The sequence below is a fragment of the Sorex fumeus genome, unplaced genomic scaffold (assembly GCF_029834395.1).
Source record: "Sorex fumeus unplaced genomic scaffold, SorFum_2.1 ptg000047l, whole genome shotgun sequence".
NCBI lineage: Eukaryota > Metazoa > Chordata > Mammalia > Eulipotyphla > Soricidae > Sorex > Sorex fumeus.
In genome coordinates, this window is record NW_026606104.1 from 7,209,968 (window position 1) to 7,233,580 (window position 23,613).

General features: G+C 45.6%; 1 protein-coding gene across 1 annotated transcript in view; it reads left to right on the forward strand.

The window, feature by feature from the left end:
* The window catches only part of ABCA4 (ATP binding cassette subfamily A member 4), a 139,770-nt gene that overhangs the window by 41,448 nt on the left and 74,709 nt on the right, over positions 1-23,613 (forward strand). Inside the window, exons 7-11 of the mRNA XM_056122821.1 lie at positions 1,604-1,693; positions 4,912-5,152; positions 6,197-6,279; positions 6,918-7,034; positions 7,676-7,873. Coding sequence (XP_055978796.1) covers positions 1,604-1,693; positions 4,912-5,152; positions 6,197-6,279; positions 6,918-7,034; positions 7,676-7,873 — 729 coding nt within the window. The remainder of the gene's footprint in view (positions 1-1,603; positions 1,694-4,911; positions 5,153-6,196; positions 6,280-6,917; positions 7,035-7,675; positions 7,874-23,613) is intronic.

The following is a 23,613-nucleotide window of genomic DNA, read 5'->3' on the forward strand; positions in this document are numbered from 1 at the left end:
GAATTAAGGGCTTTGCCCAGTATACATTGAAGCTATTTTCAGGGAGTTTGGAAGAAAATCCTGGCAAGACCAATGCTGAGGCCAGTGTTCCATTTAAGGAGAGAAGAAGTTTTTTTGTACTTTCCTGTTTGTAGCTCTTGGACATAACAAAGCTTCCATTTTACTGTTGTAAATGTATTTTTTTTTAAAAAAAAGCCTGAACATATTAATGTACCTAAACTCCCTCTTAGGTCTCGGGTCCCAGGGGATATAGGACCTGCTTCCACTGGGGAGAGGGACCCCAGCTAGGTGGGAAGGCTGGGTGGGTAAAGGCAAGAGCCCCTGACCCTCAGCTGGTCGTGCGGCAGCTGGTTCAGGCCTGCCTGCATAGAGGAGAACCACACTGGCAAATGAAAAACGGAAACATGTGGCTTGTGGGCCAAAAGTACTTGAATCAGAATTACATGTTGAACTTGTTAAAATGCAGATTCCCCTCCAGGCCTAGTCTAGAGGCAGACTTGCTTTTGAAAACCACTGCCTTTGCACTTAGAATTCAGTCAGAAAGAACATCCGATCTCAGATTCACGCCACTTGGAAACCATGACGAAGGACAGCTTTCGGCAGAACTTGATCTCAGTTTCTAAAAAACATGGTGTTCGCTTCAGGCTCCAAATTTGAACAAACAAATTGCAGACTCTCACATTCTCCACAAAACTCATGAACACTTGGGTGTTATCACCTGGGCTGAGGTCACAATGTCCACCAGGAGTCTACCAGAGGATCCACAAGATAACGTCTCTCTTTAAATATTGGGCTGGAGAAACAATACAGAGAGGAGTATACTTACTGGCCTTGCATGCAATTGACCTGGGCTCAATCCCCAGCACCACACATGGTTCTCCAACAATGCCAGGAATGATCCCTGAGCACAGAGCCAGGAGTAAGTCCTGAGCAATGCCACATGTGGCCCTTCCAAAACCAAATAAAGTTGCCAGCAACTATAGCAGCTTGAAGGCAAGTAATGGAACCAGCAGAAGTGAATGGCTGAATAGGAGTGTTGAAACTTTCCCAGAAAAGAGACAAAGAAGACAAAACCCATGAACCAAAAGATAAGGACACCAGAGAGTCCACACCTAGGTGAAGAGATGGGCTTCCTCCACTTGCACACTTTCCTTGCCAGCTGCAGCTGTCTCTGTTTCCTTCTGCTATGGGCCTTGTTTGGTGTCACTAAACCAGCAATCAGATTCACTCTGCATATTTTAGGTCACTGTGAAGCTATCTGTGATGCCTCCCACACAGGGTCACTTGGGAGAAGAATCTTTGATTCTCCCGATTAGATGGAAGGGTTTGTTTCTGAAAGTCGTCTTGCAGAAGAGATCCTAGGATCAAAAATAAGGAAGGAAATCTTTTTCTTTTCTTCTTCTTAATAAACCTCCCCATCTTTTCTTTTTCCCCACCCCTTTCTCTTCAGGTAACCCGAGCTCAGTTATCAGTGTCTGGTGGTTTCTGTGGGAGAAAATGTAGTTATCTTCCTTCCTGTCAGGACATCAAGTGTGTTTATGTGTATATGTGCAGCTACAGATACATGGGTTTTTTAAAAAAATTTTTCCCCTTTCCACTACAGTTTTCCACACTTCTAGACAGGGATTCTCAAGGTATTGATGTGCGTTCCTGGGGGAAAATATTATCTGACATGTCGCCAAGAATTCAAGAGGTAAGTGGTCTGATGATATTAATTCTAAGTTTATTTGATCATTCCACTATTTTTATCGTATTTATTATTTCAAATCACTTCATTGCAGACCCACTTAAGAAGAACTACTTTTATTCTTTTTACCCAGCAATTTCAAAGCATCTGTTCCTATCTAAATTTCCTCTGCTCCTCAGCTGGAGTTGAGGACATAGAGAAAGGAAACTTCCCTTGATTTCACACTCAGGAAGAAATGACCTCTTGTTTGGTGTGGAACAGATTATTAGCAGTTTGACAATCAAATCTCATTTTTTCCCAGTACTGTCATGGTCCATAATTCAATTGTGCTCTTAGAACCCACTGTAGTAGCATCAATTTACAGAGTACACAACAAACTATTCTGTCAGGTCATTTCATCACAAAAATAGTCATTGAGTTGGGAGTAGTATTTTGCCAAATATGTCATGTTGTAATAAATATCCAGTTCCACAAACCTTTGCCAGGTAGAAAGTTGATTCTCCATTCAGTAGATGAGAGGTGCAGGCCATACACCGATGAAGAGATAGATATGGTAGCTAGTCTTGTGAAAAACACAGTCCAATAGGTATGAGAAATGCAAAACCACTACCTTCAAGCAAGATAAGTACCTTGGTAAGAAAGCAAAAGACACCACACCCCCATTTCAAAACAAAAACAAAAAACCCTCTTCCCCCTTCCAGTTTCCTTTGCTGTCTTGGGCTTAGTAAACCTGAGAAACTGCAATGGTTAGATTCTCTGTTCCACCTGCACAGAATGTACACTGTTCCCAGAAAGTCAGAGAAGGGCTGGGTGTCCAGATGACCTCCTGCTATGGTGGGAGACTTTCTTTAACATTCTTTTCTTTATAAGCATTGTGAAAGTTCATATCAGCCTAATAGGGGTGAAGTTGATAGACAATGCAAAAGAAAAAAGACAAAGAAAGAAAGAAAAAGAAACCAAAAACTCAAGCATTCCAGCATTTTCAATTTCACATGGGAGTTTCAGAAGGTTTCTTCCCTGTCTAGCTAGCAAATCTGCACATTTTTTTGAGTGAGGATGAAGCCAATGACCCAGGGGTACATGAACCGATACTGGACCATTTGACCTTGGAATGGCTGCTTCATCTTCCAGTGCTTTGATTAAATGAGCAACATAAGAATGGTAATAACCCCTTAGAAGACTATCATAAGACCCACTGTTGTAGAAGCAATTTGAGATTCCACCTTTATGATTGAAGCCGAGACTGTGATTAGGGGCATGACTCACTCTGCTCAGCGTTCAACAGTTTCAGAAGGCAAGTGTTGGCATGTGGACAAAGAGAGGATGACAGGTGAACATCATTGACTGCGGGAGGGGAACTGTTTTCAGTCTCACCTGATTGAATCTAAATAGTTTTTTAAGCTCCCACGTGCCTTTGAAAATGACTAATGAAGTGTGTTTAAGGAATAGAAGCATCATTGTTCATATTTTTCACTTTATCCCCCAAAGTCAAGGTAGAGGAAGAGCTGGGACTGTGGGACCCTGGCACCTCTGACAGCCTTCAATTTGGTTCATAGTTTTGTAGATGGACTTTCAACAACCAGGCCATCAAGGGCCATGGGTAACCCCACAGAGAGGAGACCACCATTAGTCTTTGTTTAACTTAGCACTGAATTTAAAGTATCCTCCCAGGAATGGAGACTTCATCTTTTCTGTACTTAACAGGATCTTACAAATCTTAAAGTAAGGCTGGAAAAATAGTACAGGGGTTAAGGGGCACACAGATTCTGATTTAAATCCCAAAACCCCACATGTTCTCTACTATGTGTGGTCTCCTGAACATTGCCAGGAGCTGAAGCGATAGCACAGGGGGTAGGGTATTTGTCTTGCACAAGGCCCACCCAGCCGTCCCGGGTTAGTTTCCTCCGCCCCTCTCAGAGAGCCCGGCAAGCTACTGAGAGTATCTCGTCCGCACAGCAAAGCCTGGCAAGCTACCCGTGACATATTCGATATGCCAAACACAGTAACAAGTGTCACAATGGAGGCATTTCTGGGTCCACTCGAGCAAATCGATGAACAATGGGAGGACAGTGACAGTGACAGTGACCCATGAGCATAAAGCCAGGAATAAGCCCTGAGTTCCGGGGGTCCCACACACAAATCTTAAACCAATGCTCCATATTCCCACCCCCACAAAAACAGATGAATTCACATTTGGTAAAATGAAGCCAACAAGAAGATCATTTTCCAAATCTTAGTCACTAAATTTAGCTTAAGTAACAAAAATAAATTTCCTCTGCTTGAGCAAAGAAATGCATCTGACCTTGTCTGTCTTAGACACAGCCATTTCTCCATCTACCATTCCCCAGACTTTTTCCAGTTCCCTGTCTTGGGGGTTGGAGGCTGTGGAAAACCAGAGATCTTTAGGGAGAACCTCTGAGCTGGCTTACAGTGATATAATACCCTCTCTTTTCCTCAAGGACACTTGCTCTGTGAATTCAGACAAAGGGGAAGAGAGAACGAGATTAAAATGCTTTGGGGCTATTTTGTGCTTTATTTTTATTTTATTTTGTTTTATTTTATTTATTTATTTATTTTTTTGCTTTTTGGGTCACACTCAGCAACGCTCAGGGGTTACTCCTGGCTCTGCACTCAGGAATTACTCCTGGCGGTGCTTGGGGGACCATATGGGATGCTGGGAATCGAACCGGGGTCAGCTGCGTGCAAGACAAACGTACTACCTGCTGTGCTATTGCTCCAGCCCCTACTTTGTGCTTTAAAGTCTCATCCTCATTTTCTCCTGAGCTATGGATGAATAGCAATAGGTTTTATTTGTTTGTTTGTTTGTTTTTCTTTTTATGATGGAAATAGACATTTGGATCTCTTCCATTTTAGGGATCTCCCCAGCAGTGCTCAGGGTTCCAGGGGCTATTCCCAGCAATACCCAGCCCAGAAGTACAAGTCTTATAAGTCAGTGCTCTGACCCAGTGCACTGGGGTTACATCCAAGTGGGGGGCGGGGGCAGCTACACAGTGCTAAGAATTAAACTGAAGACGTCACACATGTGCACCCCACTCCTGTGAGCTGTCTTCCAGGCTTGGGAGATTTCTGTTCACCATGTATAAGTCTATGTGTATCTGGAAGCTTCCCTAAACTTTGGACTTTGGATTCATCTGATAATTAATCTGAGAAACCACTTGATTATTAATCCGATGATATGACCAGAAGCCATTCTCTTGTTCTAGTTCATCCACCGGCCAAGTGTGCAGGACTTGCTTTGGGTGAGCAGGCCCCTTGTGCAGGCTGGAGGACCTGAGACTGTTGCACAGCTGATGGCCAGTCTATCTGCCCTCTTGTGCGGCTACCCAGAGGGAGGAGGCTCACGGGTGTTCTCCTTCAACTGGTATGAAGACAACAACTATAAAGCCTTCCTGGGGATTGACTCCACCAGAAAAGATTCCATTGAGTCTTCAGATCGAAGAGCAAGTACGTATTCTGAGTTCTTGCCCTGCCCATAAGTCAGCCTGGGATGTTGTGAAGCTTACAAAGGAAACCATGCTGCCATAGGCTCTCTCTTCTTGTTGCAAAGAGGCTACATCTCCCTGAAATCTGTTTCCCCATTGTGAATGGGTAGGGCGAGGGGGAGAGGATTAGGGTGGGGCAGCCGATGCTCAGGAAGAATTCTGTATTCTGGATGCATTTCATGGAAAGAGTCATCTGAAAAGGGAACAGAGTGGACATTTCCCACTGATCTGATTGAACTAGGGTTAAGTGCCAGAGGAAGATCAGGAAGGTAAAAGAGGAGGCAAGCCCGCAGCCCAGGCAAATCTTGGGTTAGAAGAACTCTGACAAGTAAATGGGGTGGTGGGGTGTATTTGCAAACACAATGCCATGAAAATCTGCCGAATTAGTGCTGAATTACATTCCAAAGGACAAGTTCTCTTTCCCACCTCTCACTATTTTGTTTGGCATCAATGGGATAAAAGAGATTGGAGAAGAAAGGCAATTGGGTGACCCATTAGTAAAAAATGAAGGCAGAGAAGCACACTCCAGAGGGAGAGGGCCTCTGGGAGAATCACCCGTAACAAAGGCGCTAAATGGCTCACTGAAGGGAAATGATGAAAACTAAAAGGAAGATTCCAAGAGGAGGCCCTGTTTAGCTTCAGCGCCTTTCATCTGAGTCGGGCTTCTGTTCTGGCAGGGACTGAGCTGGCTTCCCAGCCTCCTAAAGCGGACTAAACTGCAGGGCGAGCCCCATCCTTTGTTTCTCTGAAGAGGTCCTTATTGAGATGCACTGTGGCATTTTGTTACTTACTAATGACGAGCTTGTTATTGGTAGGGTGCAGCCTATTAATTTAGCTTATTTGTCAAATCCAGAGTTGAATGAGACATGTGATTTGAACACACTAATGACTATGTTTAGCACTGAGCAACGGGTAGTTTCTATGAAATCGCGCTCTTCTCTCCCAGCAGCGACCTTTTGTCACGCGTTGATCCGGACCCTGGAGTCAAACCCTCTCACCAAAATTGCCTGGAGGGCCGCGAAACCTTTGCTGATGGGAAAAATCCTCTTCACTCCCGATTCCCCAGCAGCTCACAAGATACTGAAGAATGTATGATCCAGTTTGTCTTACCCCTTTCCTCCTTCTTTAGTCTGCCCTAAAGAATGAGAATGAGAGAGAGAGAGAGAGAGAGAGAGAGAGAGAGAGAGAGAGAGAGAGAGAGAGAGAGAGACCAGAGAAACAGGGAGACAGAGACAGAAAGAGGCAGAGAATTGCTAAATTAACTTCTCATTTCCTCCCCTACTTACAATCATCAGTGGAATGTTCTGATCCCAGCCTGAGTGAAGTTTTCCTTCCTATTGCTGAATTATAGATCCCTTTAAGGGAAGAGCTCACAGGTTTTCTGAATCCTGGTTACTTGGAACAGTGACAGGGAGAGAGGGAGGTGGAACACTTCTTCACAGGGCAAGTTCAAATCTAACTTTACTGAGGCTCTGATACAATAACATCATAAAATGCAAGTAATTTTACAACTACTTCTGAGCTACTAAGAAATTGAATTCTGTTCCTCTGGAAAGTTGGGAAATAGCAAGACAGTTCTAGAATGGATCCAAACAGGGAAAAAAATAAAAGGCTTTCTTTAAAATATTTTCCCACACTGGGGAGTTTGTAATAAGAAAAAGAAAGATACAACCAAAGATTCTCTCACATTTTTCCCTTTGTATTTTTTCCCTTATCTCTAATTTTAGGCCAACTCGACTTTCGAGGAGCTGGAGCGCTTTAGAAAGTTGGTCAAGGCCTGGGAAGAAGTCGGGCCCCAGATCTGGTACTTTTTTGACAAGAGCACACCGATGACCATGATCAGAGTATGAATGGCATTACAGGAGTGGGAAGGGAGGGGGTGGGAAGAAGGGTCTAGAAAGTTCCATATTTCCTGTTCCCAGCAAAGGGTTAAATATATTAAAGCTGTCACCAAGTGAAGTCATTGACTGTGGGTGACAAATGTGTTTGTGGAATTCTGGAGGAAATGAGAAAACTGCCACAAGACCAATGGTTTCCTGAGGTTTCTTGCTTTGATCAAGTCACTTGAGGAATTCGGCATCAAAAGAAGCTTCACCCTAAGGGACAGCTTTGTGACTGCAAGGTTGCTTGCACAAATCTGTTCACTCTCATTACCAGTTTTGCAAAACCCTGGGTCCTATGTAGCAGGGATAAGTCAAAGAGAATGAAATTTAGAAGAGAGCATCCTCTCTTCTGAGTGTCCTCTGTATTCTATCCCCCTGTCCCTCACTCTTCTTCTATACCCGACACATACACTTTCCCTCTATTATGTAGATCTGAATTTCAGGGGAAGGAGAACTAAATAGATATGCCAGCCCACAGGGAGAAACCCATGCACTTTCGGGAATCTTTAGACCTCCTTCATTAAAATGTGGGGATAGTTGAAGAACAAGACAAATGACTAGTTGGAAAGTCTAACTGCTGTGATTGTATTGCTTTCCCCAAGAACACCTTGGCAAACCCAACAGTCAAAGACTTCTTGGATAGGCAGTTTGGTGAAGAAGGTTTAACTGTGGAGGCGGCTCTGGACTTCCTGTATAATGATCCCCAGAGAAGCAGAGTGGATGACATGGCAAACTTGAACTGGAAGGATGTGTTCAACATCACTGATCGCACTCTACGCCTGGTGAATCAGTACCTGGAGGTGAGGCAAGCCCCGTCAGGGCCACACTGGGACCCTCAAAAACAGCCTGATGGGTGAGGCCAGAGATCCTTTAGCTGGTCAGATGGTGTGGGTTTTAGCTCTTGTTTTCCCCATAGAAGAAAGGAAAATTCCCACAAGAATTCCCATTATCCCCTCAAGCACATTGCCAGTTATGGCTCTTGTCCTAAAGTGTGTCCACACTTAAAACCTTTTCCCCTTATAAATCTGCCTCCTACGGCTCCCTGTCACTACCTTGGCTGCTCTTCTTCTCTTGTAACCCCCCAAAAGGGCCCATTTCTGGACCAGAAAGATAGTACAGAAGATTAAGGCATATAGTTGAACTGGACTTGAAACTCAGGACCATGTAGAGTCCCGTGAGCACAGGGCCAGGAGTAAGGCTTGAGCACTGCTGGGTGTGGCTCCAAGACAAAATCACAAAGGATCCATTTCTGATCTCTATCCTTTCCTATCCGCCACTGTTTCATAGCCATTGCTGAACAGTGCCTATAAACTTCACACTCTCAGCACATCCAGGGCCAAATTTGTCCTCTGGCTCCCCATAAAGCCTCACCCCTGGCATTTTCTCTCTGGGGTATGGTGCTCAGAACTTCCCCAAACTCTAAAGTGGAGATTTTAAGGTCCCCTTAATTATCATTCATCTTCCACACAACAGCAATGAGGTGTTGAGTTTAATCTTGTGCCTGGCCCAGTGCTAAGGGCTTTTACTGACACACATTGATTTCATCCTCAGAACACATCTGTCAGATGATGCGGCAGTCAGACTTTAGGAGGTTAAATAAGACCCCCAACTCACAACAGTTAAGCGTAGCAAGCAGGAGCTAGATTCTGTGTTCTTGAATTTAGAGCTTGCTCTTCATTTCCTGCTGTGAGTTCTGTCTCTGAGGGCAATTCTGTGTCCAGCTCCAGTGGACAGGATTCCCCCTTTCCACCAAGCTGGGCTCTGCAGTGTGATGCAGCTCTGACTTTACCTATGGCACCACCAGATCAACTGGGCTTAGAGTTCAGCCTCACAGCACCTCCACCCCACCTCAGATGCCAATTACAAGCTTGAATTGTCCCCTCTACCTCTGAGCAATTTAGCAAAACGGATAAGAGCATGCCATGATCGCTCCTCAGCATCCAATAATTTGCTAGAGCAGCACAGAGAACTCAGAGAAACATTTTGCTTATACTTACTTAGATGCCGATTTATTATAAAAGAATATGACTCCAACAGTCAAATGGAAAAGATGCATGGCCTCTCCTTCAGGGTCTCATTCACCCCAAATTTCTATGAGGTCAGCAACCTGGAATCTCTTGAACCTTCTTTATAGGAATACTTTATGGAGAACCAATTAGATAGGCATTATTGATTATTGATTAAATCTTTGACCATTGGCAATTGATTCAACCTCCAGGTCCTCCTCCTCCTTGGTTATAGAGGATTGCTGGAAGAGTGCTAACGCTCTCATCACACAAATGGTTTTCCTTGGAACCCATGCTTTCCAAAAGTCACCTTGCTCTGGTGACAGTCCCCTGTCCTCATAGGCCCTCAACAGCCCTGGCCCTGCCTGCCACCATCTCCCTGCCATGGATTAACACAGGCAGGACCTTGGATGGGACATGATGGAAGAAAGGGACTCTAGTCATTTATTCTTGCTGGAGGACTCTCAGCATTTCTCACAAGGGCTTGCGGGGTGCTATCAGAAATAAAGACTCCTTCTTTTCTTTACTTTGAGCCATGGCACATCATGAAAGTCTTTGTTTCTTGAAGGATAATGTCCCTCATTCTCCCCACAATACAGCTCGAGCTTAATGGAGCTCTCAGCACCCAACAGATACTTAAACTGTATTTAACTGCTTAAGAATTTCGTCTCCAGAGTCAGACTCACTGGGTGCTCATCCCTGCTGGCTTGACGTCAGTCCCACATTTACAAAATGAGGCTATCAATAGCATTTACTGAACAGTTTTTGTTTTTAATGAGCACTGAGTCGATTCATACGAAAATATTTGGAACGTGTTTGTCTCTGGCATATAGTCAGCGCTAGAGATTAGCCTTTGGATACAATCAAAAAGAAATTAAAAAGTACTGCTTTGCAGGAGGATGGTATAAGTGAAGACAGGTCTGGCCAGGAGCCGCTCCTCGCCCAGCTCTGGGAGTTATGGAGCAAGATTCACATTCCTCGGCCTCCACCACTTTCCAAGGGCCTTGCAATGCCCCAGAGGTCAAGGAAGTCCCAAGCAAAGCTGGGGAGGTCGTGGATACAGGTGTGTGACCTCCCCGCAGGAGGTCCAGGAGGGGTTCTAACAGTAGCTGCAGCACAGTAGGTGATTATGTTGAGGTTTTTGGATCGCCTAATTCTGGGGGAGGGGAGAAGAGCCGAAAGGTGAAAAGGGCAGAGGATTGGCAGGACACTTGCAGTGAAGACAAAGCCAGTCATGCTCTGGACCCTGCATGGTTTTCCTCTTATGCTTGAAAGCCTCGTGTCCTGAGGACAGCTTCATGTCCCACAGAACTTGGTAACCATCCCCAGGCATTCCAGGAGTTTCCTTCAACAGCACTGCCTTCAAGGGTCAGGAGCAAGTCAGGGCTCCCGGACAGTCTGTGCTCCAGCCCTCTGAGCCTTCTTCCCGGCCTTCAGGCTCTTCTTTCGGGAAGATGGACTTGTCTCACCAACAGCTGAGAGCAGCACCCCTCTCCCCCTCTTCATTCACCTCGCACACACACACACATACACAGTAGCCTCAGTGCCGAGACCCCTGCCTACACCCAAAGAGGCAAGAAATCATTTCAGGAAGGTGAAGCAAAGATGCTCTTTAGAAGAAAAACTCATGGGGTTAGAGAGATGGTACAGTGGGTAGGGCACCTGCTTTGCATGCAACCAACCTGGGGTCAACCCCCAGCACCCTATATGGTCTTCTGATTCCCTCCAGGAGTGATCCTTGAGCACAGAGCCAGGAGTTAGTCCTGAGCACTGCCAGGAGCCTGCCCCCCCATCCATCCCCCCGAAAACACACACTCAAAAAGAAAATTTTGTTGATTTCAATCTATGTGGTATTCAGATGTGACATTGATATGGCACAGAAGCTCTGAGAAGAGCAAACTCTTAAGTTTGTCTTGATAGGAAGTGGGGTTGATTCAGTACCCTGCCTCTGCTCCTAAGAGAAGGTATAAGCCCCCCTTGTCACTGCTTGGGGTGGAGCCTTGGTCACCCAACTGTCCACTGAGTCACCTGAAATGTGTCTTATGCCCTTGGACTGCTGGATCATTGCTGTGGGTGGGTTCCTGTCATCCACTGGGTAAGGACCAGTGGGCCTGGCTCTCGACCTCTTACAAGCTGCATCACTCAGCAAACGTCCCTCTACCTGCTAAGCCTCCACTCTGCTATGCAAAAGCCAGGTGCTACCAGCAGACCTCATAGGGCTGCTCGTGGCAGAACACTGGAACATTTATGGGTGAACCATTTGGCCCATGAGTCCATTTTCTGCCCCTGGGTCTCTGCTCTGAGGCAGGAGTATACTGCCCATTTTCCAGTGGCCAGGAGGGTGACAGGGTGCTGGGTGCAGAATGGAGAATGTTGCCACCCCAAACTCCTGACCATGAACCCATTGAACCCCAGAGAAATGTGAGGAAAACACCTTCCTCTTCCATGTAACTCCCTCAAGCAGTAAATAGGAAAGTCACATCTGTGTTAGTGGACTGGTTTTGAATCAGGACTGGCAGACTATTCAGAAGGCCCTGCATCTCTGAGGGTGATGACCCAAGGACCAGTGCATTTCTGATCCTGCTCAGCAAGGCTCTTCTGTATCTTATTGGTTACTGAAATCTGCTCTGTCTGCCCTCAAGGATCAGTTTAAAAATGGATGAAAGGCCAAAAGGCCTACTCGGTTCGATCCCTGGCATCATATATGGTCCTCCAAACACCCCTAAGCATAGAACCAGGAGTGACTAGTGAGCGTCTTGAGTTGTGCTCCCCACAAAATGAATGAGAGGCAGATGGAGGGTGGCAGACTATGGGAAGGGGAGTGATGATATCTGAGTGGTCTCACAACTTACAAGTCACCTAAATTTTTTTTAAATTTTATTTTATTGGTGAAACACCATGAGGTACAGTTGTAGATCCACAAATTTTTGTGCTTGAGTCTCGACTATACAATGATCAAACACCCATCCCTCCACCAGTGCCCATTTCCACCACCATAGGTAATATCCCTCCCACCCCCATCCCCCCCATCCCACCCTGCCTCTGTGGCAGGGCATTCCCTTTTGTTCTCTCTATTCTTTTGGGTGTTGTGGTCTGCAAAAGAGGCACTGAGTGGCAAACATGTTCAGTCCATAGTCTACTTTCAACATGCCTCTCCCCTCCTGGGAGGATCCTCCAGACACCCTTTATTTGGAAGTCACCTAAATTTTGATGTTTATTTTGCAGTCATGCCTGGCAATGCTCAGGGCTCCTTCTGGCACTGCACTCAGGGTTCACTCCGGGGGACCATATGGGGTGCCAGGAATTGAACACAGATTGGCCACATACAAGGCAAGTGCCCTACCCACCATACTAGTTCTCCAGCCCAAGTGAAGAATGTGAGGAAAACCCCTTCCTCTCCCATTTAACCCCCTCAAACAGTAACAGGGATAGTGAAGTCACATCCATGTTAGTGGGTGGCTAAATTCTTTTCTCTAGACCTCAGATCACCCTATTCTTCAAATCAAAGGAGTCCAGACAAAATGAGTCTTCAAGTAGGCAATGGTACATATATACTTTTGTAGCCATGATTTATATTCATCTTACTCATCTATACTTTGATTCTGGAGAGAAGCAGAATTAGAAAGTTTAATAACTTATTTTTTAGATTCCCCTTTAGTTAAAAGAAACACACACACCCCTCCTCTTTGATTTCTTTGTTTAGCAAAAGGTTAGGCCTGGCACAGATGGAATGCTATTTAGAGTTCACAGTGTATTTTAATTTCATAGTATATTTGAATTACAAGTCTTGGATTTCACATCAGGAAGCTGAATCCAGCCAAATGTTAATATGAAAATACCTTTGACCAAAGCATAAAATTGTACTTTAACCAGGCCCAGCTACCTTTCCCTAAGCCTTGAAAAACACGCATTCATTAAGAGCTGTCAACACAGCCTGAATATATGCCTAACTCTTTATTATCTACGTAGTGATTATCTGGTTGATGAGCTATCAGTAGCGGAGTTTGGAGACTCCTTTTCCTCTGTACTTTGCAGGTTCCTGGCCGCAGGCCAACACCACCCAACCAGAATTCGCTCTGGGAGTGTGTTTTTCCGGCTAGCCTAAGAAAGAACAGGATTAGGAAGATAATGCTTCTAGGGATGTCAGGATTTTAGAGACAAACATGTAGATATTTGTGTGGTTGTTGCTTTCTTGTCTTGACTCTTAGACTCCACCTATACTCTAGGAGGCCCTGGAGAAGCAGGGGGAAGGGTAGGATCTAGAAATCTACACTATGAAAGCACTGTTATTTTAAGGGCCATAAGCCACATGCTACGCATCTCATGGCCAGTAACTTTGTTTGAAGCCTTTTCAGTCTCAGAAGCGTAGAACTAGGCTGAAGAAAGAATGGGGATAAGCTCATGTGTCCGGGAGTCTCATCTGAGCTGGCTGCTTATACTGGGCACCTTTACACGTCATCTCATGCAAACGTCCTAAGGACCTGCCTAAGAGGCATGATTGTTATCATGTTGATTAACAACTAACTTACCTGACCTACCACAGTCGGTCACTGGTGTGGTGTGCGTGTGTGTGTGTGTGTGTGTGTGTGTGCGCGTGCGTGCGCCTGAGCACACGCATGTGCACTAGCACTCATGCAAAATTCTTTTTTTTAACTCTTATAAAGTAGTTCACAATATTTAATTACATTTAATATTTGAACACCAATCCCACTACCATTACACCTTCCCACCATCATATTTCAGATGTTTCCATCCTGAACCCCAACCCCTGCTCCAAAGCAGAACCGAAATAATTTATTTTGTATTGTCATAAAAAACTGCTGGAAATGCTAGAAAAAAGTTTCTTTAGAGGAAAGAGTGTGAAAATTATTGTATTTTACCCAGGGGCCATTTTTTAAGTCCTTCTATAAGAGATCACTAATGTGTTGTTAAAGGTTGAGCCTTGCGTGTGTGTGTGTGTGTGTGTGTGTGTGTATGTATGCAAAAAAATATTTCCCGCTAAGATTGGCTGCCTCCTACTTTATCATGAAGAATTCTTATCCAGACCTGTCTGATTCCAGTGAAGTCAGATACCAAATGAGAAAACATTGCTTGGTGGCATGGGGGTGGGAGTGGGGCATCAGAAAGTATAATTTGGATGAATTCTTTGATGAATAGAATAAAGGTTCAGTTTATTTTTTTTAATTTTTATATTCAGTTTATTTTTTAATATTCAGAGTAGCAAACTACTCTGATTGGCTAAGCATCAATGAACTAAGCATGCCACTATATAAAGCTGTCCTCAAGGCATTGCACAAAGCTGTGAGAACAGTGGCCCGTCTGAAGAAGGAGAAAGAGGAATGGAGGGAGAACCCAAGTTGTAGCTCACATACCTAGCATGAGCAGGGCCCTGACTTCCATCTCCAGCATGGCATGGTCCCCAATGAGATGGCCCTGGCAGCCCCTGAGTGCCATTGGTCCTGGTCCTGCTAACCCATTCTACCAGGAATTCAGCCAGCATCCTCCATTGCCAGGCGTGCCTCCTATAAAAAATTTAAAAATTATTTGTGTGTGTGTGTGGGGGGGGGTCACACCCTGAGTGCTGAGGGCTTAATTCTGGCTCTATGCTCAGAGGGACCATATGCTGTGCCAGGAATAAAACCAGGAGTGCTCACACGCAAGCCAGGTACCTTAACCCCTGTACTATCTCCCTGACCATCACCATTTCTAATGCAAATTTAAAATGACACAGAGTCTCTAAAGACTGTCAGTGTTTTTCTCTACAGGATCTCTGAAACTCCTCCTTCCTGTCCCCCTCTGAGTATGGCCTGTGCCCTCTGCTCTCATGCCTCCCTTGTTGCCCATCCTCCAGCCTTTCACTGATGCTCTTTAGCCTCCTCCTTCACTTCAATAAAATCTTCCTAAAACCCCAATTTGCCATGAGGTACCTCAGTCACCCTCATCACTGTTGAGGGGACATACATCAGGTGTAGCCCAGCCCCCTCTGCTCAATGTTCCAGGGATGGCCCACTCCCTGACCTCACCCCTGCCTAGGCTGGCCCCTGACTCCTCACCTCTCCCACTGGGGTCTCTGCTCCTGTTTCCGGGCCTTTTTCTATGCATCATGGTTTCTGGGCCACTGTTTGTTGGTATGCTTCTCTCTATTCTACCCAATCAACTGAATCTCTGGTTTTATCGATCTTGTTGTTTTTCAACTCATTGTGGCTTCGGTGACCTGATGGAGACTGCCACTATGAAATAGCAAATCAAAACCAAAGAGACATTGGTGCTGGTCCTTAGAGATGTATGTGTTGGCCAACAAAGCCAGAAGGCGGTTTCAGGCAGCAAGCAGAACACTTGCTAACAGAGGTGTCACCTGCAAAGAGAAATAGGTTTCTGGACAGAAGCTAGTGTCACATCAGGGGAGTAGGAACAGTGGTATCCAGAGATGGCACTGGGCAGGCATTTGTTCTGTAGGCAAGGGTATGCCAATCCCAGCACTTCCCCGCAGCATCTGGGATATAGGGCAGCTTCACTTTCCCACTGCCTGTTTGTAGACGCTTGTGACCAATATGTGCGTTCATTTGTCTGTGCCCAATTGTGTTGATGATAAAATATGTTTAATATGGTAACATGGGCCAGGTCCTGGATGGAATGATTAAACAAGAAAGTTTTGTGAGCTTGGTCCCCTGCAGGTGTTAGCCAAGAGGCACCCCCTTGGACCCAGCTAGACATATGCACGGGGGGGGGGGGGGGGCGGGGGGAGGATGACTTTATCCCTCTGTGCTCCCTCTTGACCTTTTTATTTGTTTCATTATTGCATTTGTTTATTTAAAAATAATTTTTTAAGAGTTGTGCATTTCCTGTCCCTTTGTCTGCCAATTGCGGTGCATTTCCTTGCTCTTGGTGGCCCAACAGTTCAGATGTTTGTGTGCAGTGCTCAGGTCTTCAGAGAACACAGATTGCAGCACCATGGCCTCTGGCTCCTCCTCTCAACCAATTCACAGAGCCCAGAGCTATTTTCTCCCAGAGCTTTGCCCATGTCATGGGAACTGAACCTTGAGCACTCCCATCTAGGTCAGGCAGGAAATCTGTCCTGGGATATTTTCCCACATCCACTGGCATTTTCCAGCAGGAACTTCAGGTGTCTACACTGACATGCACAGGGTTCCTCCAGGCCTCCCTGGGCTCTCTGATCAGCTGCTTTGTTTTCAGCTTGAGCTGGGCAGGGAAAGGTGTCAGAGGCAGGATGATGCAGTCAACAACTCCAGGGGTGCAGGTCCACTCTCGCCCTGAAGATCTCACCCCTGACACGTCCTGGGTATATCCGTCATAATATGTCAGCACAGGGCACCTATCCTTTGATGATCACGTTCAAACAAAAAAGTTTTTTTCTGGAACTGGGCAGATAGTACACCAGGGAAGGTGCTTGCCTTGAATGAAGCCAACCTGAGTTTGATCCCTGGCATCCCATAGGGTCCCCAAGTCCCACCAGGAGTGATCCTTGAGCACAGAACCTGCAGAAAACCCTGAACACTGCCGGATGTGCCCCCTGCAAACAAAACAAACAGTGAAAAACACCCAAAAGCCCCAAAGAGAGACTCATTTTTCTCTTCCACTGGTCAGAAGTTCCCCCTTCCTAGAGCATTTCATCCATCTGTGATATAGTGTGTCTGAATTTGAGTTGAAGAAGTCACGGTTGAAACCTGTTGCTCCCGAGACTTCTCCTCCCAAGTGGTGTTTGATTTAGCTGTGTAAACAAATGGCTGATTTCTGAGAGGTCTTGAACACAGCTGCCGGCACCAGGGAGAACTCCAGCTCCGTGTCCTGGCGAGGATCAGAAACAACCCACAGAGATCCCAAGGGCTGGTGTGAACTTCACAGGGTGGTCGCAGGGCTTCATCCCAGCACTCGGGAACCGAGGGGTAAAAGGAACCCTCTTCTGACTTCGTTGCCCTGGGTTTTCATCAATAAAATAAAGATGTTCAAGGGCATTTTGAACTATGGCTGCAATATTTGTTTAGAATCTGCCTCTTGGGCCATAGGCCATAATTTACTATTCCTTCCCTCTTGCTACCCCTCACCCTCACCGTATCCCAGGGGTCATCAGCATGACCTCAGTATATGTACTGTAGTTTTTTTTCTGGGGAAATGCTGTGTCACTGAGTCACCTTTGGGTAGCTTTTTATTCCCTATAAGACAGTCTTTTTTATTCACAGAAGATGCCCTTTGAATTCTTTTACCCAAGGTGGGGCCACCTTTATGTTGAACCCCTTCCTTATACTGACAATTCTTATTGACTCCATTTTTTATTCTTGTTTCTTTTGGGGGAACCACACTCATAATGTCTAGGGTTACTCCCAGCTTGGTGGTCAGGAGTGGCTGCAGGTGATGTTGAGATTCTGTGATCCTGTGTGCAAAGTATGTGCTCAGTGCTTTGAGCTCTCTTCCCACTCCTGACTGCTCCCTTCTTTTCTAACTAATGTCCATGACCACATAGGTTCCCTCTGTGTAAAACCAAATTGGTCTTCTAGAGGACTCTGCATGGAACTAATAATGGTAGGTTAATTAGTTTGGAGTCCTTTCCAATGCTGTTAGAGGCTGTGCTTGGCATGGTGCCTGGAGGTCTCTCCTAGATTTGCCTAGGGAGACCATGCTATGCTGGTGATGAATTCTGGGGCTCCTGCATGCAAAGTATGTACTCCAGCCCTTCGAGCTATCTCTCTGGCCTGAGAACTACCTATGGTTTTACCTTATAAGCTAATGGCACCAGGCCAAATATGTCAAAAACCTGGCCTAAAACCTAGTCCTTCCTCTTTGCCTCTCAAATCCACTCATGCATATAGTCCTACAAATATGTGTATTGATTAGCAATGATTTCCACCTGCAGGACTAGAGGATGGCGGCCTCCTCATAAGAAAGCACAGATACCTCGTGTGTCACCCTTCGACTTCTGATTCGTGTCTAAAGCAGTTTGGCTTAGAAAAGTGAGGTGAGGGTAACATTCTGTATTCACCCCTACAGCCTTTTCTCTGGGGATGTGATCTGATTTGACCTCATGTCCATTACGCAATTCCAGCCCTTCCCACACTTAGCCCCCACTGTGCAAGGTGGACCATGGGGCTTGGGCTTCTGTCCACAGCATTGTTCCAAGCAGAGGAGGTGTTGTGGTTGGATTGTGTTCCCCAGACATAGTACTTAAAGAAAATAGCTGCCTTCCTCCAGGGATAAACAGCTGCTGGGAATACATGGTCGTCTGGCCGGGACTTAAAAGCCACTAGACTCTGCTTACTTTCCAGATATTTTGCAAAAACAGTAATGAAATGGTATTGATCGGATCCTTATTATTTCTAAGTGCTTTGGTTCCTAGTGATTAAAGCTGGCAGTCTTCAGGGAAAGCTCACTGATCCCCCTAGGGAGAAAGCTAGGCGTGATCATCATAACGGGTTCAGGGGTGATTGTGAGGAATGAAGGGATTAAAAGCAGCAAAGCCCTGGGCCAGTTTGGCACCAGTCGTACTCAGTAAGCACCAGCTCCCCGCTCCCTCTTCCTGCCCCAAAGACTTTTATGCTCTATCCAGTGTTTCCTTCTGTTTTGGCCACACCCAGCATTGTTCAGGGCTCACTCCTGGTTCTGTGCTCAGGGATCACTCCTGGAAGGACTCCGGAGACCCAAGTTGGTGCTGGGATCAAACCTATGTGCAAGGAAAGTGCTTTACCACCTGAACTGTCTCTCTGGCTTAGCATCAGCTTTTATTCCTATCTGCAAGCACTGACCTGACCTTCCCAAGCACTGAGATCTTTGAAGTAGAACTACAGGGCTGGGTGGATCTCAGTTTCATAGGTAGGGGAACCTGCCACTGAGTGAGAAGGCAGTGGAGTGGGGCTCTTTCTCAGGTACATTCGCCTCTTAAACACTCCAAGAGGGGGGTGTTAACCCAACTTTGAAAATAGGCCAGAAGTTTTAGGGTAGACACACATGTTTGAGAACCTTTAAAGTTTTGTTTGTCCAGAGAGTATCAAGGCACCAATCTCCAGGACGCAGCAGGAAACCTGACTGTGAATCGGCGGCCTGATAAAACAGCCAAGACAGAGGACACGTCATTGCAGCCTTCAACAATGTCACCCACTACACCAGTCCTGTATTCCAGTACCGGTTTCCCTTGAAGACATGAGAGTTCAAAGTTAGCTAGTTTGGAAAGTGGCATTATTGAAATGTATTTACTTTTATCGACCGTTTTGCTTCCACACAAATTATATGCTCAGTGGCATCCCAGCAAAATGTCATTTTTCTCATTTCTCCAACTTAGATTATGTTTATTATTTCTCCTACTTTCTTACTATTTTATTGTGCCCAAAACACATGGGAATAAGGCTATATTTTTTACAACATTGGAGACTTGGAAATTTCAATCAACTCGATGCAGAAAACACTTACTGAATCCCTTTCAGGAGAAAAGAAATGACTATTTCAGATACCACATGGCCCCCTGTCACCTCCACAAACGTACTGTCTCCAGAGATTACAACCTTGCTGACCAATGGAGTGACCAACAATCACATGTGACTATTTAAGTTTAAAGAGAGCAAAAATAACAGTTCCTTACACATGCTAGTTACACTTGAACAACTCAGTGTGTGTGTGTGTGTGTGTGTGTGTGTGTGTGTGTGTGTGTGTGTGTGTGTGGTTACTGGCTGCCATATTGAATGGGGCAAATATAGAACATTTCTATTGCTGCCAAATGTTCAGGTTGACAGTTCCACTGCATGGAGCAGAGGACTTTTTGTTCAGAAATTTTGTTGTCTCTTCTCTGTGGTTACAGCGTGGTTTACACTTAGAACAACATGTGAGAACAGTTCTGCCCTTCAGGCTTGACACCTGGATTCAGATTCTGTTTCTGACCTATGTTGACATTGAGAAAGGCCCTTTGCCTCTTACTGCCAATTTCATCAGTGGTCTAGCAAGGACATCAGATCACAAGACCCCTGTGACTACTTCTATCCAAATGCTCTGTACTTTTGGGAACAGATGGTCAAATATTATATGCGTGATGATATACCACAGCTAAGAGAAACTGCAAAGGAGAATTTTTATTTCCTAAGATAATTTTGTTTTTCATTTAGGAATGTTATTCCAGGTTCACTCTTGTTGTCAATACTGAAATTCTATGTATGCAATTCTAAACTAACCAAATGGTTTAAAAATTAAGACTACTTTCTTATTCATCGTTGTAGGACACTGCCTCCCTAAAGAAAATAAACGTCCTTCCTTCCTTCCTCCCTTCCTCCCTCCCTTCCTCTCCCTTCCTTCCTTCTTTACTTTCCTCCTTCCTTTCTCCCTCCCTTCCTCCCACCCTCCTTCTCTCTTTTCCTCCCTCCCTGCCTTCCTCCCTCCCTTCTTTTCTTTTTCTCTTCCTTTCATTTTATGTAGTATAGCAGCGCTGTTTTGATGTCCATATTACTCCTCTATCCCCATCTTGGTGCTCTTGAGTTCAATATTTGGGAATCACTGAGAGCCAAACCATTGGCCTTCAACTATGGTGAATGTTTCCATGTTAGATTCCCTATCCATCCCCGCCCCACCCCCCAATACACTAAAAGATTACAAAACAACAAATCGTACATGATTTCTTTCCAGAAAAACAGAACATTTTACCAAAGACCTTTGGCGGCACAAGTTACTTTAGTCCTTCATCTCATTTCAGGACTGGCCTGTGTTAGGATGGACAGTGCCTGCTCAATAGAACAGTTGATGGAAACGTGTTTCAGTTCCCTTACCTCTGTGTGTGGCATACATGGTGTTTCCTTTTATTCATTTATTTATTTATTTCACAATCACAAAACATCCTGTTAATCATCGATTGCCTTGAGCAGGCCCCAGTAACGTCTCCTTCATCCTAGCCCTGAGATTATATTCAAGGTTCTTTAGGAGAGTGAGACCCATCATTGTTACTGGTATTTGGCATATTGGGTATGACACAGGGAGTTTGCCAGACTCTGCCGTGTGGGCAGGCTACATTCAGTAGCCTGCCAGTTTGTCCAAAGTAGGAATGAGATAATAAGATGTCATAATAGGATGTCGCGCGGCTGCTGGTTTTTATAGTCTCTGAGTCTTGGCCGTTGATGGGATTACACGGCGCCAGGGGGCCAGTTGGTGGGTGTGACCCCCGCCTACTAGAATTTGGAGGATCTGGGTGGAGGGTGCTCGGCCCAAATCCGAGTAGGCTTGGAGGTCGTGGCCCCGGAACCCGCGTGACTTTGTCCCTCTGCCAGTACCTTCATGTGTGCGGAGAGTGGTCTCAGCATGGTGGTGGCTGGTCCTGGAGGTCTTTGGCTGCCGGAGCCCTGGTCGGGGCGGGGAGGAAAGCTCAACCCGCTCCCCTCCAAGGGGCCCCAGCGGCAAGGACAGTCAGTATTTATTTATTAAAAATGTATTTATTTATTTATTTTTTATTAGTGCGACATCATGAGGTACAGTTGTAGACTTACAAATTTTTGTGCTTGGGTTTCAATTATACAATGATCAAATACCCATCCAAATAATGATCTTAATAGAGTGTCACGTAAGCCTTGGTGCTCCCGTATGCCTGTGTTCCTCTTTCCCATATCAGCTGAGAGCAAATAGTTTCCTTTGTTTCTCTTTCCTTTTATCTAGAAGGCTGAGAATGTTAGAGGGGACCGGCTCCCAGGATCAGGGAGACAGTTCTATTCAGAAGACCTAGTGGGCTTCAGAGGTGAGGGGATTGGGTATCTGGCCTGGGTTAGCCAGATTCCCTCCAGGAATTCGGGTCTCTGGCCAGGTCTGTACCATCTGCCCACTTATTGTTGCTTCTTTGCTTCTCCCACAAACAGTTGTGGGATACCCTTAACTGGAATTTGATATCTCTCTACCACTTTCAAAAAAATTCTTAGACTTCCTAAACCTCCCTTTTTCAGATGCCAAACTGAAGTTGCCGCTCTCTTCTTTGAATAGAGTGCCAGGAAGGTAGCTCAGAGGGATGGAGCTTGATGCACCAGGCCCTGAGTTTGCTCCCATTCCACTTAGTCCCTCCAGAGCACTGCTGCGCCCAAACGGCACCCCATTATATTCCCAAATGCTGAAAGTTTACACAAGGCCAAGTAGTACCAGGAGTGATCCTGGGGTCTCTGAGCATCTCCAGGAAGGCCCTCAGAAAAATTGGAGCACGTAGAGAACCTGGACAACTTGTTCCTTGACTCCTGAGACAATAGGATGAGCCTGGGCTTGGAGTTGAAAAGCAGAGAAGGAAGCATGGGTCCTTCTCCCTACCCATTTCTTGTTGCCTCACCCAGTAGGTCTCCTGCTTTCTGCTTCCTCTTGAGTGAAATGAGAGTCCCAGGTAACTCATGGGGTCAGTGGGCTGTATGGTCCATTGGTTCCTTCTAGCATGATTCCACAGACTCTCCTAACAATTTCTTGCTACCTTTTCCCATCCCTCCTACAATGCTCTCTCAGGAACTTGATCTGATACTCCTTACACCCCTGCTAAAAGCCCAATAAAGACTCCTGATGGTTTTTAAGGGTTTTCCAGACCAGTCCTGACTTGGGCACAGAGGGCCCCCGTCAGCTGAAAAACCAGTAGGGCTGATATGCTCCTCATCTTTTTTTGTGCCTATCTATTACTGCTCACCTCTGTCGACCCCCTTGATTTTCTGTATATATTGGAAGGACCTGGGGCACGTTGGACAAAACACTGATGCCCTGATCCTGCCTCTTGAGAATTTGGTTTTATTGTTTGGAGAGGGGTCTGCATGCAGGTCTTTTTTTAATTTTTAGTTTGTTTGCTTTGCGGGCGCCACACCGGGTAGTTCTCAGGACATACTCCTGGATCTGTTCTCAGGGATCACTCCTGGTGGGACTCAGCGAACAATATGGGATGCCAGGGATTAAACCCAGGTTAGCTGTGTGCAAGGCAAATGCCCTACCTGCTGTAGCCCTGTGGGTATCCTTTTAAAGCTCCCAATAGTTCTTTTTTTTTAATTAGTGAAACACCATGAGGTACAGTTGTAGACTTACAAATTTTTGTGCTTGGGTATCAGTTATACAATGATCAAGTACCCATCCCTCCACCAGTGCCTATTTTCCACCCCCACCAATCCCAGTATCCCTCCCACCCCCCCATCCCCCCATCCTACCTTGCCTTTGTGGCAGGGCACTCCCTTTTGTTCTCGCTCTCCTTTTGGGTGCTGTGGTTTGCAAAAGAAGCATTGGGTGGCAATCGTGTTTGGTCTATAGTCTACTTTCAGCACGCATCTCCCATCCTGGGTGGATCTTCCCAGCACCCTTTATTTGGTACTCCCTTCTCTATCTGAGCTGCCTCTACCCCTAGAATGTGCAGCTGGCCTCCAAGCCATGGAGTAAACCTCCTGGTATTTATCACAGCTATTCTTGGGTGTTAGTCTCCTATTTTGTTACTTTATGTTCCCCAGATGAATGCAATCTTTCTGTGTCTGTCCCTCTCTTTCTGGCTCATTTTGCTTAGCATGATATTTTCTATGTAGTACCACTTGTATGTAAATTCCATGACTTCATTTTTT